This window comes from Sminthopsis crassicaudata, chromosome 4 (genome assembly GCF_048593235.1).
Source record: "Sminthopsis crassicaudata isolate SCR6 chromosome 4, ASM4859323v1, whole genome shotgun sequence".
NCBI lineage: Eukaryota > Metazoa > Chordata > Mammalia > Dasyuromorphia > Dasyuridae > Sminthopsis > Sminthopsis crassicaudata.
In genome coordinates, this window is record NC_133620.1 from 140,304,204 (window position 1) to 140,317,661 (window position 13,458).

General features: G+C 36.0%; 1 protein-coding gene across 1 annotated transcript; it reads left to right on the plus strand.

Annotated features, from left to right (window-relative positions):
- Positions 1 to 11,142, plus strand: FBXO5 (F-box protein 5). Its single transcript, XM_074309486.1, has 5 exons — positions 1 to 795; positions 6,795 to 7,506; positions 8,321 to 8,411; positions 9,197 to 9,376; positions 10,707 to 11,142. Exons 1-5 carry the CDS (start codon positions 663 to 665, stop codon positions 10,956 to 10,958), a joined length of 1,368 nt encoding a protein of 455 aa, XP_074165587.1. The 5' UTR covers positions 1 to 662; the 3' UTR covers positions 10,959 to 11,142.
- Positions 11,143 to 13,458: the final 2,316 nt, after the last annotated feature.

Below are 13,458 nucleotides of genomic sequence, written 5' to 3' on the forward strand. Positions count from 1 at the left end.
AGAGAAGGGAGGAGTGGGTGTGGGGAGGAGGGGTGTAAGTGAGCTCCGCGGAGGACTGGACTCCAAAAAAGATTGACCGGAAACCCCTTCTGCCGCTCACCGAAGCTACCACCTGCAGGAGGAAGCCTCTGTCTACATACCATGGATTCCCCAGTTGGAGTCGATACCACCCGATGCTACTGAGGCAAGAGCATTCAAAGAAACCTGATGCCATCAACTTTAGAGTTGGTCCCTGCGGAGGGTGCGCGTGCGGCTAGGGCTGCGCGCCTCGTGTGGTTGAGCAGCCCGCCTCTTTGCAAGCCCCGCCCCTTTTGCTCTTGGTTCCCTGCATCTTTCCGGCGCTGCTGGAGCACTAGCTCGAGAGATGGAGAGAGGCGGGGCGCTTTCTGCCTCCGTCCCGCCTCTTGCCGGTGGCCGCCGCCGATTGATTGGTCAGCGATGGAGACTTCCCCTCCTTCCGCCTTTCTATTGGCGGGCTAGTGAGACCGCTTGCTTCCATTGGGTCTCACGGATTTGGGCACCAAATTCAAAGATTTTAAAAGTACCAGCTGGCGCCTTTTGGAAGATACTACTCTGGTGGAGCCGGTGCTTCAGCTGGTTCCTACTGAGGAGTGTCCTCTCTTACCTGAGAGTTGTTCCGCGCCCAGCGCCTAGATCTGGGCATGAGCCGCCACCGCAGCCGCTGCTGCTGTTGCTCCTGCTCTTGCTGCTCCTCACCTCTTTCGGCTGCATTCTCCTCCAGCTGCAGCAGCCCCGGCGCCGTTACGGCCGCAGAGTCCCCGCGCCCGACTGACAGTGAGTATCTGAGGAAAGAGGGCGCGATTCGGGGCGCGCGGTCCCCCCGGGGGGTGGAGCGGGGATGGATGGGGACGAACCCCCACCTCCCCAGGGACAAGGCCGCGAGCCGGTCTTGGGATGGTTGACATCCAAGGGGATTTCTGGCCTGTGGAGCTTGGGGTAGGGGGGAGGGGGAAGAGAGGCTGCCAAGACTTGAGAGAGGCGAAATCGAATTGGGGGGAAATGAGATGTGGGGGACCCAAGGAGAGATGGTGGGTTTTTTACACCCTCCAAACTAGACTGCCTCACCTCCCTAGGGAAAAAGAGGCACCTCGGCAAACTCTGGAGTCCGTTTTCCCTCCAGCGGACAAGGCTCTGCCCTGGAAGAGGCGCCAAATACCCCTACTCCCCTCCCCCCACCGCGGGCCTTCTCACCCCGACTAGGCGGCTTGACCACTTCGGACCCGAGAACGACTCTCGGGGAGCCGGAGGCCCCAATACTTACAGTCCCCAGCGATGTCTTCCCTCCTGACCTGGGGCAGATCCCTATAGCCAGGGCGCGGGAGATTGGGCCGACATCCCGACCATCTCCCGCCTCTCACTCCCCTCGGGGTCATCGTTGCGAGCCCCTCAGACCGGGCCCGGTCCGTCCCTCAGGATTCGTGGGCCTTACTCCCCTCTCCCGCCAAATGTGCCCCGCGTTTGGACTGAGCGGATTCAGGGCAGTGGCCTGAGGAAAGGGTTAAATTCCTCACCCACTCCCCACTCCCCAACTCCCTTCCCCTAGCAAAGGGTTCCCAGACCTGGGAGTGCAAAGTAAAGAATTTTTAAAAACTTAAGTTACATTTTATTTTTAATCCTTCTAATATATTAGTTTAACCACTCTTTAGTCATTTCCTTGGGAGGGAAAAGTTCTCCTTTGCCTTATCTCTCTGCAGACGTGTGTGGAGGTGGAAGGGTCAGGTTTCCCTCCTAATCCCAAACTGGGATGGTCTTAGCCTGAAAGCACTAGAATAAAAGCTATTTCTTACTTCTTTGTCGCACTTCTCTTATTGGGGGGGGGTATCTACCCTTTTTATTTTTTAACCATTTTATCTCAAGAAGTGACCAAAAGGAAAAGCAAATGGTTATTATATTACAGTGTAGTAACCAATATTCTGTGAAGGCTTCTCTCCCAAAGGAGGTTAGTCCTCTCAAGGAGGAAAATGACCGTACTTGTATTTTAAATTAAATTTCAAGAAGGGAATTGGTACTGTCCGTGTTGATTTAGAGACAGAATAGTTTGAGGGGGCATATTATTACCCTTTTTACTTATGACTTTTATAGGAGATAAGGCCTGAAAAATAGTAGGCACTTAATATGAGTCTCCATTATTAGAATGATAGGCAATTGGGATTGACAAGGACTGAAAATTTAAAGTAGGATTTTGGGAGTGTTTGTTTTTTTGTTTGAAAGTGAAACAAGGGGCCTTGTGACTGATCATTGATAGATAATATGGCAACTAGTGGCAAGTAGGCCCCTGAATTAAGGAAAGACCAGGCACATGGTGGTTATCTATAAGGACATTTTAAGAAATGTAAACCATAAGAGCTTTCCTGAGTTTTCATATATAGATTGTAGTGTTTGAATTTGGTAGAGAAGATATTTTTTAGTTTTAGAGAGTAACCTCAGAGTGGGATCTAGCATACAATACCAGTGAAAAGTTTAATAAAATGAGAGTGAGAAGGGAATTACTGAAATTCTTATTATTATATGATGTTTTTGTTGCTGTTAAGGTAGTGGTTCCCATATCTATTTTAATAGAACTATTGTTAGATTTCCTCGGAATTGTATGTCTTTTAAGAGGATAATCTTGTGATTTAAAAGGTTGAGAACCATACTTTTTTGGATACATTGGTTAATAATAGTTAATGATAGGGGTTTTATATAAAATATGTTTTCTAGTTCTTTAACCTTACCTCAACAAGAAGTGAACCAAGAAAAAAGAGAATGATTAGATTAATAGTGGAGCCAGAATTGTGGGTTTTTTTTTTTTTTTTTTTTAAGTGCTTTTGCAGCTCATAATCCAGTAGGGGGCGGAGGTATGACATACAAAAAAAAAAGGTGGTAATTTACTGCACTTCAGTTATGAAACAGGTTGTGATATTTTCTCTCCTTTTGCAAAAGGTAAAATTAGCTATACAAGTAAGAAAATATTAAGCACACTTGGTTTCATGTGCAAGGTGCTCTAATAGCTCTTCTAGGAAGGAAGGCTAGTAGTACTACTAAACATTCTCAGCTCAGATACTAACCATGTGAAGGTGGGCAAATCATTCAATCTGAAGAGCTAGAAGAGACCTTGGAAATTATTTATTTCACCTCTTTACAGATTAGGAAACTGAGGTGAGTAGAATAGTTTAAGATTGCACGTTAAGAGTTTTTTTTTTTTTTTTTTCCCTGGGTAAAACCCATATCTCCTAATTCCCAGTATGACAGTAGTGGTTTTTTACTTTCTATCTCTGAACTTCAGTTTTCTATCTACAAAATATTTTATGCTCTATTTATCTTAAGGGATAATTTTGGGAAAAAAATCAAATGAAAATACAAAAAAGTGCTTCAAAACTAAAGTTTATGTTCATTGAGGTATCATTAAGATATTGATATGAGATTAAGATATTTAATTTTGACCATTCAGAGTTTAAGCAAAACATTAATAATTGTAGAGCCAGGGAGTTAAAAGTTATAGGAACTAAATGTCACAGAATTAAAGAAATTAATGTTGAAATGCATTCCTATACTATATATTTTTGAAATTGATTCCAGAAAGTAGCTGGGGAGGAATAGTCAAAACTTCTCTTTACCCCATTCATTTTGGATTTGATTGATCAGAAAAAGTCCCAGCCCTTTAATTTCCTGAAAATATATCATAAGTGAAAAATACATCCTTCAAGCTTTCCCATTTTTATATAAGGCACCACCATCCTGTCGCCCAGATTAGCAACTTCTGAAACATCCACCATTCTTGACTCTCCTTTCCTCCACTTATTTAGTTACCAATCCCTATAGATTCTCCCTTTACATCTCTTCTTTGCATTTATACCTCTTATATGGACCATTGTGATGCCTTCTTATTTCATGTTCTCCTTTGTGAACATATAGTTCCAGTTGTAGATTTTCTGGCTGTTCTGCATATATAATATTCCCAGTCTCCTTGCCCTCTGTGCCTTTGCAGAAGTGATTTCTCCATATAGAGGGACAGTTTCAATTCATCTTTGTATCTCTAGTTCTAATTAAGCACAGTGCCTGGAACAGTAAAAAATGCTTGTTGGTTGATTCATTGATTGTGTTGATGCATTCCCTGGTCACAGAAGCCTTAGCTTCCTTCAGATACATACAAATTTCAATAGTAATTATATATTTAAAATCAACAATTTAGGGCTAGCTTAGGAGTTATACATCCAAAAAAATAACTTTGTTTTTTGGATCATTCAAGACAAGATAGTAGATAGATAACTTCTAACTTGGAAAGCATTGATCAACTCAGTATTTACAAGCTGATAGGTTTTTCAGGTATACATTGTGTAGAGAAGTCCTAATTATTCCCTCTATAGAGCTTTTAGTCAAACTGAAGAATGAGATAATGCTCTTTTCCTATTTAAAAATTAAAAAAAAAAAAAAAAAAAAAGGTGCTTGAATTCCACTGAATGAAAAGTCTTTCATTACCTGTGCTGGGTGATCTGGAAAGGCTTTCTAGGAGTGAATTTGAATTGGGCTTTAGAACATGAATAAGAATGCAAATTGGGAGTGGGAGTGGAATATGCCTAGAATTGGGAACTGCTGGAATGAAAAGAGAAAGGTGATAGGGAAGTATTAAATGTATTTTGTTGAGGTGGAAAAGTACTACTGGGTCTTGATTAGTTCTGATGATGATCAAACTATTCCAGCTTATGTAAAACAAAAGAAATATGCTGTGGAAATTGGAATAATTGGACCATTGCACTGGGGTTTCATTATTTGCACTACTCTGGATCTAGCTGTAATACAGTTTATCTAGAATATAGAATATGTAGATGGAATATGGTTATCCCTCTTCTCAATAGATAGCATTTAAAATCCTGTTTGGCTTTTTAAATCCTTCTTAATTGGAACCGTGTATGTTTCTATTCTTATATATTATTCCAAATCCCCTATGCCTGGAGTGCTCTCATTGCACAGGTCTTCTTTCTTTGTTCTGGCAGTTCAAATCTAAACTCTGTAAGAGGTGGGGGTTTTTTGTATACCCTTGAGTTTAATTAAGCACATATTAAAATTTAATTTTCAAAAGAACATGAAAGAAAAAAGTAGAGGATAAGGAATTTTACATTTTTTTTTTTTGTCTGAGATGAATTTCCTCTGCCCATATCAATAAGATGATAGGATTTCTCTCATTCAGTAATGGTTCTAGGTTAATCCAAACACAGAGTTAGATATGTGAGTAGAGAAATTGATATAAATGAAGGAATAAGATTCAGCAACTGATTAAAATTTAAATTTTAGAGCTGGAAGGGCCCTAGAGATCACCCAGCCCCAAGCTGGTATCTCTGGGAGAAAATTGAGACCACATGGGTAAAAAACAGAACTAGGATTTGAACCAGACTTCAGAGATAACCATGTAAAAACACTCTGCAATTAAGTGCTATAAAAATGCCAGTTTTTAGTATTAATTCCAAGTCTAGTTCCCTTTGTAATACAACATTGTAAAGTACACTAGTAGAGAATATTTAACTGAGTAAAGTTGGGGAAAGCATCATAAGATTTGTAAAATCAAGGTAGCAGTTGAACTGGAGTACCTCCTTCAGTGTTATTAAGGTGAAAAGTATTAAATTTTTAAATGCTATATTATTGATCATAATATCCATTGTTAGATTTCAATCAGATGCAAAGATGCTCTCTCCTGAGAGAGCTGAAATCCAAAAGTTGAATGTGTGTACAAGAAGGATGTGGCTGGAAGAAGTTTGAGAGTGAATACTTAATAAATTTTAAAATCATCTCTTTAAATGAAATTGATTAACATAATATCACTGAATCCTGTATCTAGAGCTAGAAAGAACTTAAAGAGTCCATTTAACTTCAGAACCCAGTGTTTTCACTGTATGGTGCAGTATTCATAATAAATTATAAAAAGAAATGAACTTTATTTTAAAAACAAATCAGAATTCTTTAAAATAAAAATCATTTAAGTTGCAAGTTTTATTAACATTTATAATTATGGGAGTCTGTATGGTATAGTCTGTTATCAGAGCATTCTTTTAAACTAAAATTCAGTTTACTAAGGTTACTAAGTTGGGCTTTCTATAGTTGAGCCACCTTTTGCTACCTGCTTCAGGATTCTTTACACAGGAGAGAATACTAACAATGGGCATTCACTGAGAAGTTGTACCTAAGTTGAGTCTTAAAGGAAATTAAGAATTACATGATATCATGGTGAAAAGGAAGTACATTCTAGGCTGCAAGTAACCAGTTTATACAATAGTGTAAAGACTTAAGGCTAGTACCAGATCTTGATGACTTTTATAAGCATATTTCTATTTTCCCTTTCAACTAACCACTAAAGAAATGATCATAGTATTGTATCTGAGTTAGAAGTTTGCCTTGTAACAGTCTAATTGAAGATACAGTTTCCAGATGTTTAAAAGCTAGAACTGCTAATAAACTTGCAGAAAAATGGAGGTTCTTACCATTAAGGAACGCATAAAGACATGACATAAAAGGTACAATTGAGATAATGAAAATAGTTATAATCAGTAACTTGTTTTATCATTTTTATTTCCACAAGTCATATCTCTTATACATCATACAGATAACTTCATGGATACATAATATACACAAGTATATATGTAGACCAACCTTTTCATTTTACAGATGAGGAAACAGACATGGAGAGGCTGTGTAACTAATAATACAGACTACAAATATTGTTAGAATCTCATTGTATTTTTGTTTTGTGAAGTATTTTAACTGGATGTTTTTTTTTGTTTGTTTGTTTTGTTTTTTTCCAGGATATAAACAAGAGAATAAAGACAAGAGTCCTTATTATTCTGTTAAAATGAAATGTGATTTTAATTGTAACCATGTTAACTCTGGGCCTGAGATTAGCAAAAAATTGGAATCTGGTACTCCTGAATATTTCGAAGATTTTTGTGAAGACTGTATTAAAGGCAATGGAAGCCTGTCCTATACTGGACCCCAGAATGTGAGCCCCAGAATTGTAGAACTGATAACTGAAAACAAGCCAGTACACAACAAGGAAAATCAAATACTACAGAGGCTTGATGCTTCAAGTGAATCGGAAGAATTGGAAAGCAGTAGACTTTATGAGGACAGTGGCTACTCTTCATTTTCTCATCAAAGTAGTCCTGATGAACAGGAATACAACAGCCTTATCTTGTCTCGGAATTTCATTGTCAGCCCCAAACCCTGCCTTCTACAGAACCAAAGCACAGGACAATTTCCAAATAAGAACTTGTTACCAATCCTTCATTTTGAGGAAGTGGTTTGTTCAACTTTAAAAAAGAATGCCAAGAGAAACCCTAAAGTAGATTGGGAAACAGTGGAAAGAATAGTTGCCCATGGAGATTTTGGACTACATAATGTAATTGGTAGAAAAATGGGTTTAGATCGACTCGATATTCTCAGTGAACTCTTCCAGAGGGGACTCAAACATATCTTAGCAAATATTTTAAAACACCTCAGTGAGCTGGACTTGATCAAGTAAGTATCTTTTTGCCAAGACATTTATTTTATATATGCTCTGTATTAGTTGTAACCTAAAGTGGAACTTAAGAATGATTGTTTTAACTTATTTCTTTCCATAGTTTAATTTCAATCCATATTTTTTGACTTTGGAATAGGGAAAGATAGGCTTAGATCATGTCTGAGAACCTTTCTTCCAGAGGAAACTATGTAGTTTATCGTATACTCTCAGTTTTTAATTTTATACAAACTCCCAAGATGGATTTGGTACAAGATCTATAGGATTATTTGAATTTTCATCAGACTGAACTTTTTTTATCAGTTTTATTCTATATTAGTTTTTATAAAAATTGTTTTTAAAATCTGATTTCATTGGTATAAGTATTTCTTTCCTAGACAGCAGATTGTAGTCCTTATACTTTAACTGATAATCTTTATGAATTGGAATAGGCAAAAAATAATTTGACATCTGATTTTCAATCTTTTCATTAGCCTTTCAAGCTAAGTTGAACTCCTTATTATACTTATAGCATATTAATGTCTTTCCAGATGGTAGAATCTGGCATAGATTGTTCATCTTTGACATAGCTTTTAAGAACCCATGTTCACTTCCTATAGATTGGGAACTTGAGTTGGGGGTTTTGGACATATTTTGTCTCAGTCAAGGTAATAATGTATGCAGTATAGGTATGGGTATCTAATTAATGGCAATGTTTATAAATATTCAGAAAGTAAGTAGAATTGGAACTTACTTTTTAGTGTCATTGTTTTGCTAGCTCTTACCAATGTAACTATTGAAATATTTAATTATTTGTATTTTTTACTTTGTCAGTGTGGCCAGAGTGAGTGCAACATGGAGGAAGATTCTGAAAGACAATAAAGGGGCTTTCCACTTATATAGTACAGCAATGAAAAAAGTTACTGTAAGTTTTTTTTTTTTTCCCGTAAGTTATTTCATTTTCTTTTATATTGTCTATTCTTATCTTAACATATAAAATAATGGAGGAAAGAACAGTGGTTTAAAAGATTCAGGAATTGGGCTGGAATCATCCTACCCTTTACCAAACCCAGATGGGCCTTGAGTGGGTAACTTGTAGGCCTTTAAGGTTCCTCATCTGTAAAATGTAGGAGTGGATAACTTGTGGGTGACTTAACTCTACACTCCATGAAAACCTTTCAGTCAATATTAATTTTTATTAGATTTCTACTTTGTGTCAAACAATATGTTTGAAGCAAGTAGACATTCATGGACCTTATATCCCACCGGGAAAATATATATTATGTGACATCCTAAAATACCCTTGAGAGTTGATTATATAGTCTATTTAATAAAACATTTGTTAGTATGTATGAGACAGCTACATAATAAAAACTTGGCAAACCATTTCTATCAATAGTATGTCTTATGTATGCATTTTATGATAAAAATTTGAGGTGACTTTTTTCAGCCAAACCTTTCAGTTGATTTTAACTGGATTGTTTAGCTTTTTAAAGAAGGAAAATTTGGAAGGAAAGATACATTTCCTGGGTAAGATCCTACAGGCTCTTTATGTGATATTTGCTGATACTTCATGCATTTGGATATTATTGCTTGTGGCAGTAAACGTACTCTTTCAAAAGGATTATTTACTAAGTCTCAAATTCTCAGTGGGCAGATAGTTATGCTGTTTTACTAACTTTTTTTTTTTTTTTTTACTATTTCTCATAGGAAACTACTGCTAAATTTTCGCCTCATGCTGCAACTAGAGAATATGTTCTGGTCAGGGCTGCACTAGCTTCTGTTCAGAAATCAACAATGCAGGCTCCTAATGGGTCCAAAAAAGGATCTCAGCTCAAATTATCTGATCAGGAAGTTTCTACATATAGCCGACACAATGAGTTTTCTGAGGTAATTTTTTTTTTTTTTTTTTTTTTTTTTTGATATGTTAATACTTTAAAAATACAAATACATATATCCTAAAATCTATATTCAATTTTTGGGCCAAATTTTGCTTCAAAAATGTTGGCTCACTTGATTTCTCATTTTTATAGGTGATTTATTTATAAAATAGGGAACCTGAAAGCACAAATAAATTGTCACTGAAGCCTAATTAGCTCTAACAATCAGTTATTAGTTGCTATTTATTTAGAAAATAAGTTGATAGCACATTAGTAGATCTGTGATTATTTCATGATGTGATTACTGCCTCTGTTTTTACAAGTCACAGTCCCTTTGCCTTCTCCCCTAAATTCTCAATGGAGATTTACCAAATTTCCAAGAATTTTAGTATTTGTGATGTAGATTACTGGAAGAGAACTTAATGGCTTTTACTCCTACTTGTAAGTCCCTATAATCTCTGGTCCTCAGTTTTCTAAAGAGGAGAAAATTGGGACAAGTAACTTGGCCAGAGTTCTTTGTAGTACATTGTGCTATACCATATGATGCAGCAACTTATACTCATTCTATTTTCTATAACATTTTTAGATTGTCACTAATTCTTTTGAGGTTTGATGATTCAAAACTATTAGCATCACTGGGAAAAAATGTTAAACAAATGGGTTAGGATAAGGAGACAGTAAGCAATTTGAGATTAATACTGTGTTTTCCTAGGTGAAATTTAGTTCAAAGGGCAGTTTGTTGCCTATCCAAGATAGTGTTGATTGAATTCAATTAACTAGTTGCTTTGTTTTATTTTGTGTTTTGTGAATGGGACTGCCCTACCTCACCTATCTTTGTAAGTGTAACAACCACTTCTACTCCTAGTCTCAATACTGATTGGCATGGAAGCTCTGCCATTTTTGAGCCCACATTGGTTTGTCTGTCCTTAGGCAAGCCTTGTGGCTCTTCACTTCCAAGTTATTGTAGTTCAGAATCCCAAACTCTACCCACTATTTTCAGCCTTCCTAGGGGCTATAGTCTTGTGCTGCCATACTTTGCTTCTATAAGTATTTTAAAATGCCTACTCTGGGGATACAAAAGTAATTTCTTTTTTTAAAGTGCTTACAAGTCTAATACATGAGGTTTTTTGTTCTAATGTTAAAATAGGCAGTATTTTGTTTTCTTTCCCTTTCCCCATTCCCAAATGTTTTTATAGCGAATTGATTTGCATCTTTATTTTTATATGACAACCCACCTCAATAAAATGTGTGAGAAGGGAAAGGCCCTGAGTTTTAGTGATTACTATGTGATAAAAAGTTTATTATGTGTGATTTTTGAATATGTGAATTTTTCTTCATAGGTTGCCAAGACCTTAAAAAAGAATGAAAGCTTAAAAGCCTGTATCCATTGCAACTCACCTGCAAAATACGACCCCTATTTACAGAGAGCAACATGCAAACGAGAAAGCTGTGGCTTTGATTTTTGTACAAGATGTTTATGCAACTATCATATCACCAAAGACTGTTCAAATGAAAAGACCCTAAAAGCAAACTCCAAAGTGGGACCTCTTCCTGGTAGTAAAAAAAGCAAAAAGAATTTGCGAAGGTTATGATCTTTTGTTATATCAGTTGCATCTAGCCGACTGAAAGTTGATTGGAGATGTTAACGTTAGGTGACCATAATATGGTTCTGCCTGAAGTCTTTATTTTAAATTTTAAAAAAGATAGTAAATATATTGTTATTTTTCAATTGTACATGAAAATCAATTTTAAAAAAATAAAACAAACTTCAGTGAATTTTTGGAACTTGGTAGCTTTGGCATGTCATGTATTCTGAATTCTTCTGCATTTATTACCAAATGAGAATCCCAATACAAAATTCTGGATTACATTTTTAAAAGAGGAAACAGCCAATTACATTACAATCAAAATGAGCTTTATCTGGAATATCTTTATTAAGTACTTTGGAGATTCATATCAAAAGAATACAGTTTAAACTATTTAAACATGCTATTCATTTTCTACAGTTATTATAATTCCTAAGTTTAAAAATATATTTTATATCCTTATATGTCTCTATTTTTTGAGGCACTGTTATTTGGCTTCCAAGTAAAAGTAACTACAGTTGCAATATCAATGTCAGGAATCTGTCTATGTAATTGTTTTTGTCCTTTTTCAAATGTTTCTTCAATGTCAACAAGTCTGAAATTCCTATTCCTACCAGCTATTTCCAAATGAAGGAGAGAAATGTCTGTTACTGTGGTCTTGTTTTTTTCTCTGAAATCTGTTTTTAAGACTTTTGTACATTTGTTATATATTTTTCCATATTTTATGTGTGCTTATATAATAAAAATTAAATGTTTATTTAAATATAATTCATTTTGCAAATATTTAAGCTGAGTAATGGAAACTATTCTCTTTGTATAATACCAACACATCTACCTTCTCATCAATACTACTTTTAAATGTCCTATAGAAAATCTCTTTATGTCAGAATTCAAATTGTCACTCACTGTTTTATTACGAAGTTTGATTTCTTCCTCCCTCCACCTTTTTACTAATCTATACGTCTTTCTAATCTAACTTTCCATCAAGAATACTTAGTGCTGAAAGAATGAAATCTTTCTATGGGTTAAATAGCTTACCTATGTTCTGGGCCCAAATATTTCCCTCCTATCTGTAATTAGCTCTCTTGGGAATGTGAACCATTATTAAAAAGTAAGAATTGGCTGATAGTATATAAAGGGGTTATTGAAAATCAATTACTACTAAAAACTTGAATATGAGAAATGTTTTAATTGTCATCACCTTAAGGAAGTATGTTAATGATAGAAGCAAAAACTTTGTGGTTTTTCCCATTCACAAGTTAAATCCTTTGGCTGCTTGTAGTTCCTTATTTGTACTAAATTTAGATCCCCAAACCCATAAGTTCTTCAAGTTACACAGAGCCACAAGATGGTGCTCTTACGACACTAAGAAATGAACTGAATAATTTTATTTTTCTCTTGAGACATTGACATTTTATTGTTGGTCAAAGTACATGGTCAAGCTGCAAATTTAAGGGAGGATGATTTTTATTTTTTGAGAGGATAAGTGATAAGTTTCACTTTAACTCACCACTTTTTGAAAGTAAGAAAGTCCTGTGCATATCACTGAATGCCATAAAGTGGATATTTCAAAAATGTGTAGAGATAAAGAATATTTTAGAGTGAATGTGAAAGTTGATAAGAGGAAAAGGAATTACCTAGTGATATTAAACAAAATAATATAAGTAGTGGCTGTTTACAAATACATGCAAAGCATGGTCTCTTAAGAACTTAGCTAGAATCATTGAATAGAAGACATAGAAACAATCCACGGAGATCACCTAGTCCAATCCTTCCTTTTCAGATAATAGTTTCCATTTATTTGAGGAGTTGAAAGTAACAGTGTAAGTGAGCCTGGCATATAGGTGCTTAATAAGTGCTCAGTGATAGGTTAAATAGCAATAAATAGGTACTACAGGGTTATTTCTTCAGTTTCATTTTATACTCTAATTCAGAAGTAATCTTAAAAGATTTTTTTTTCCTTTGTAACTGATTAGGCCAAACTTTTACATGATATTAGAGCTCATTTAGGAGATTCTTCCATGTACTGATTTGACAAAATCAGCATTATGTCATCTGCAAGTAGGAATGTCTGGAGGACTTCACCATCTATCGAAGCTACTGACACTATGCAGTACCTTTTCCAACAGTAACAGAAATATAGTATTAGGAATAGCAAATAAACCAGTATAACTAGGGGGGTGGGAGTCATTTATTAAAAGATCAAAAAGGGAGGAAAGGTCAGATAAGTGGTGATTTTTTTCAATCCTCATCTTTGTATCATATAGTGTTGTCTCAACAAGTACAATTTCTACTTTTTTTTCCCATTTTCACTTGAAGGCATAGTAACTAATCAATTTGGTGGGGAAGACACAAAAGGTAAACTTTCATTTTAGTAAAATCACTTTAATAGCTAGGAGATAAGATACCTTCAGTAGATATCAATCATTTGGATCTAACATTTAGAGTATTAAGAGAAGTTTTGTTGACAAAATTCTTAGTTGCAGAAGAGTGCCACGCCAACCAG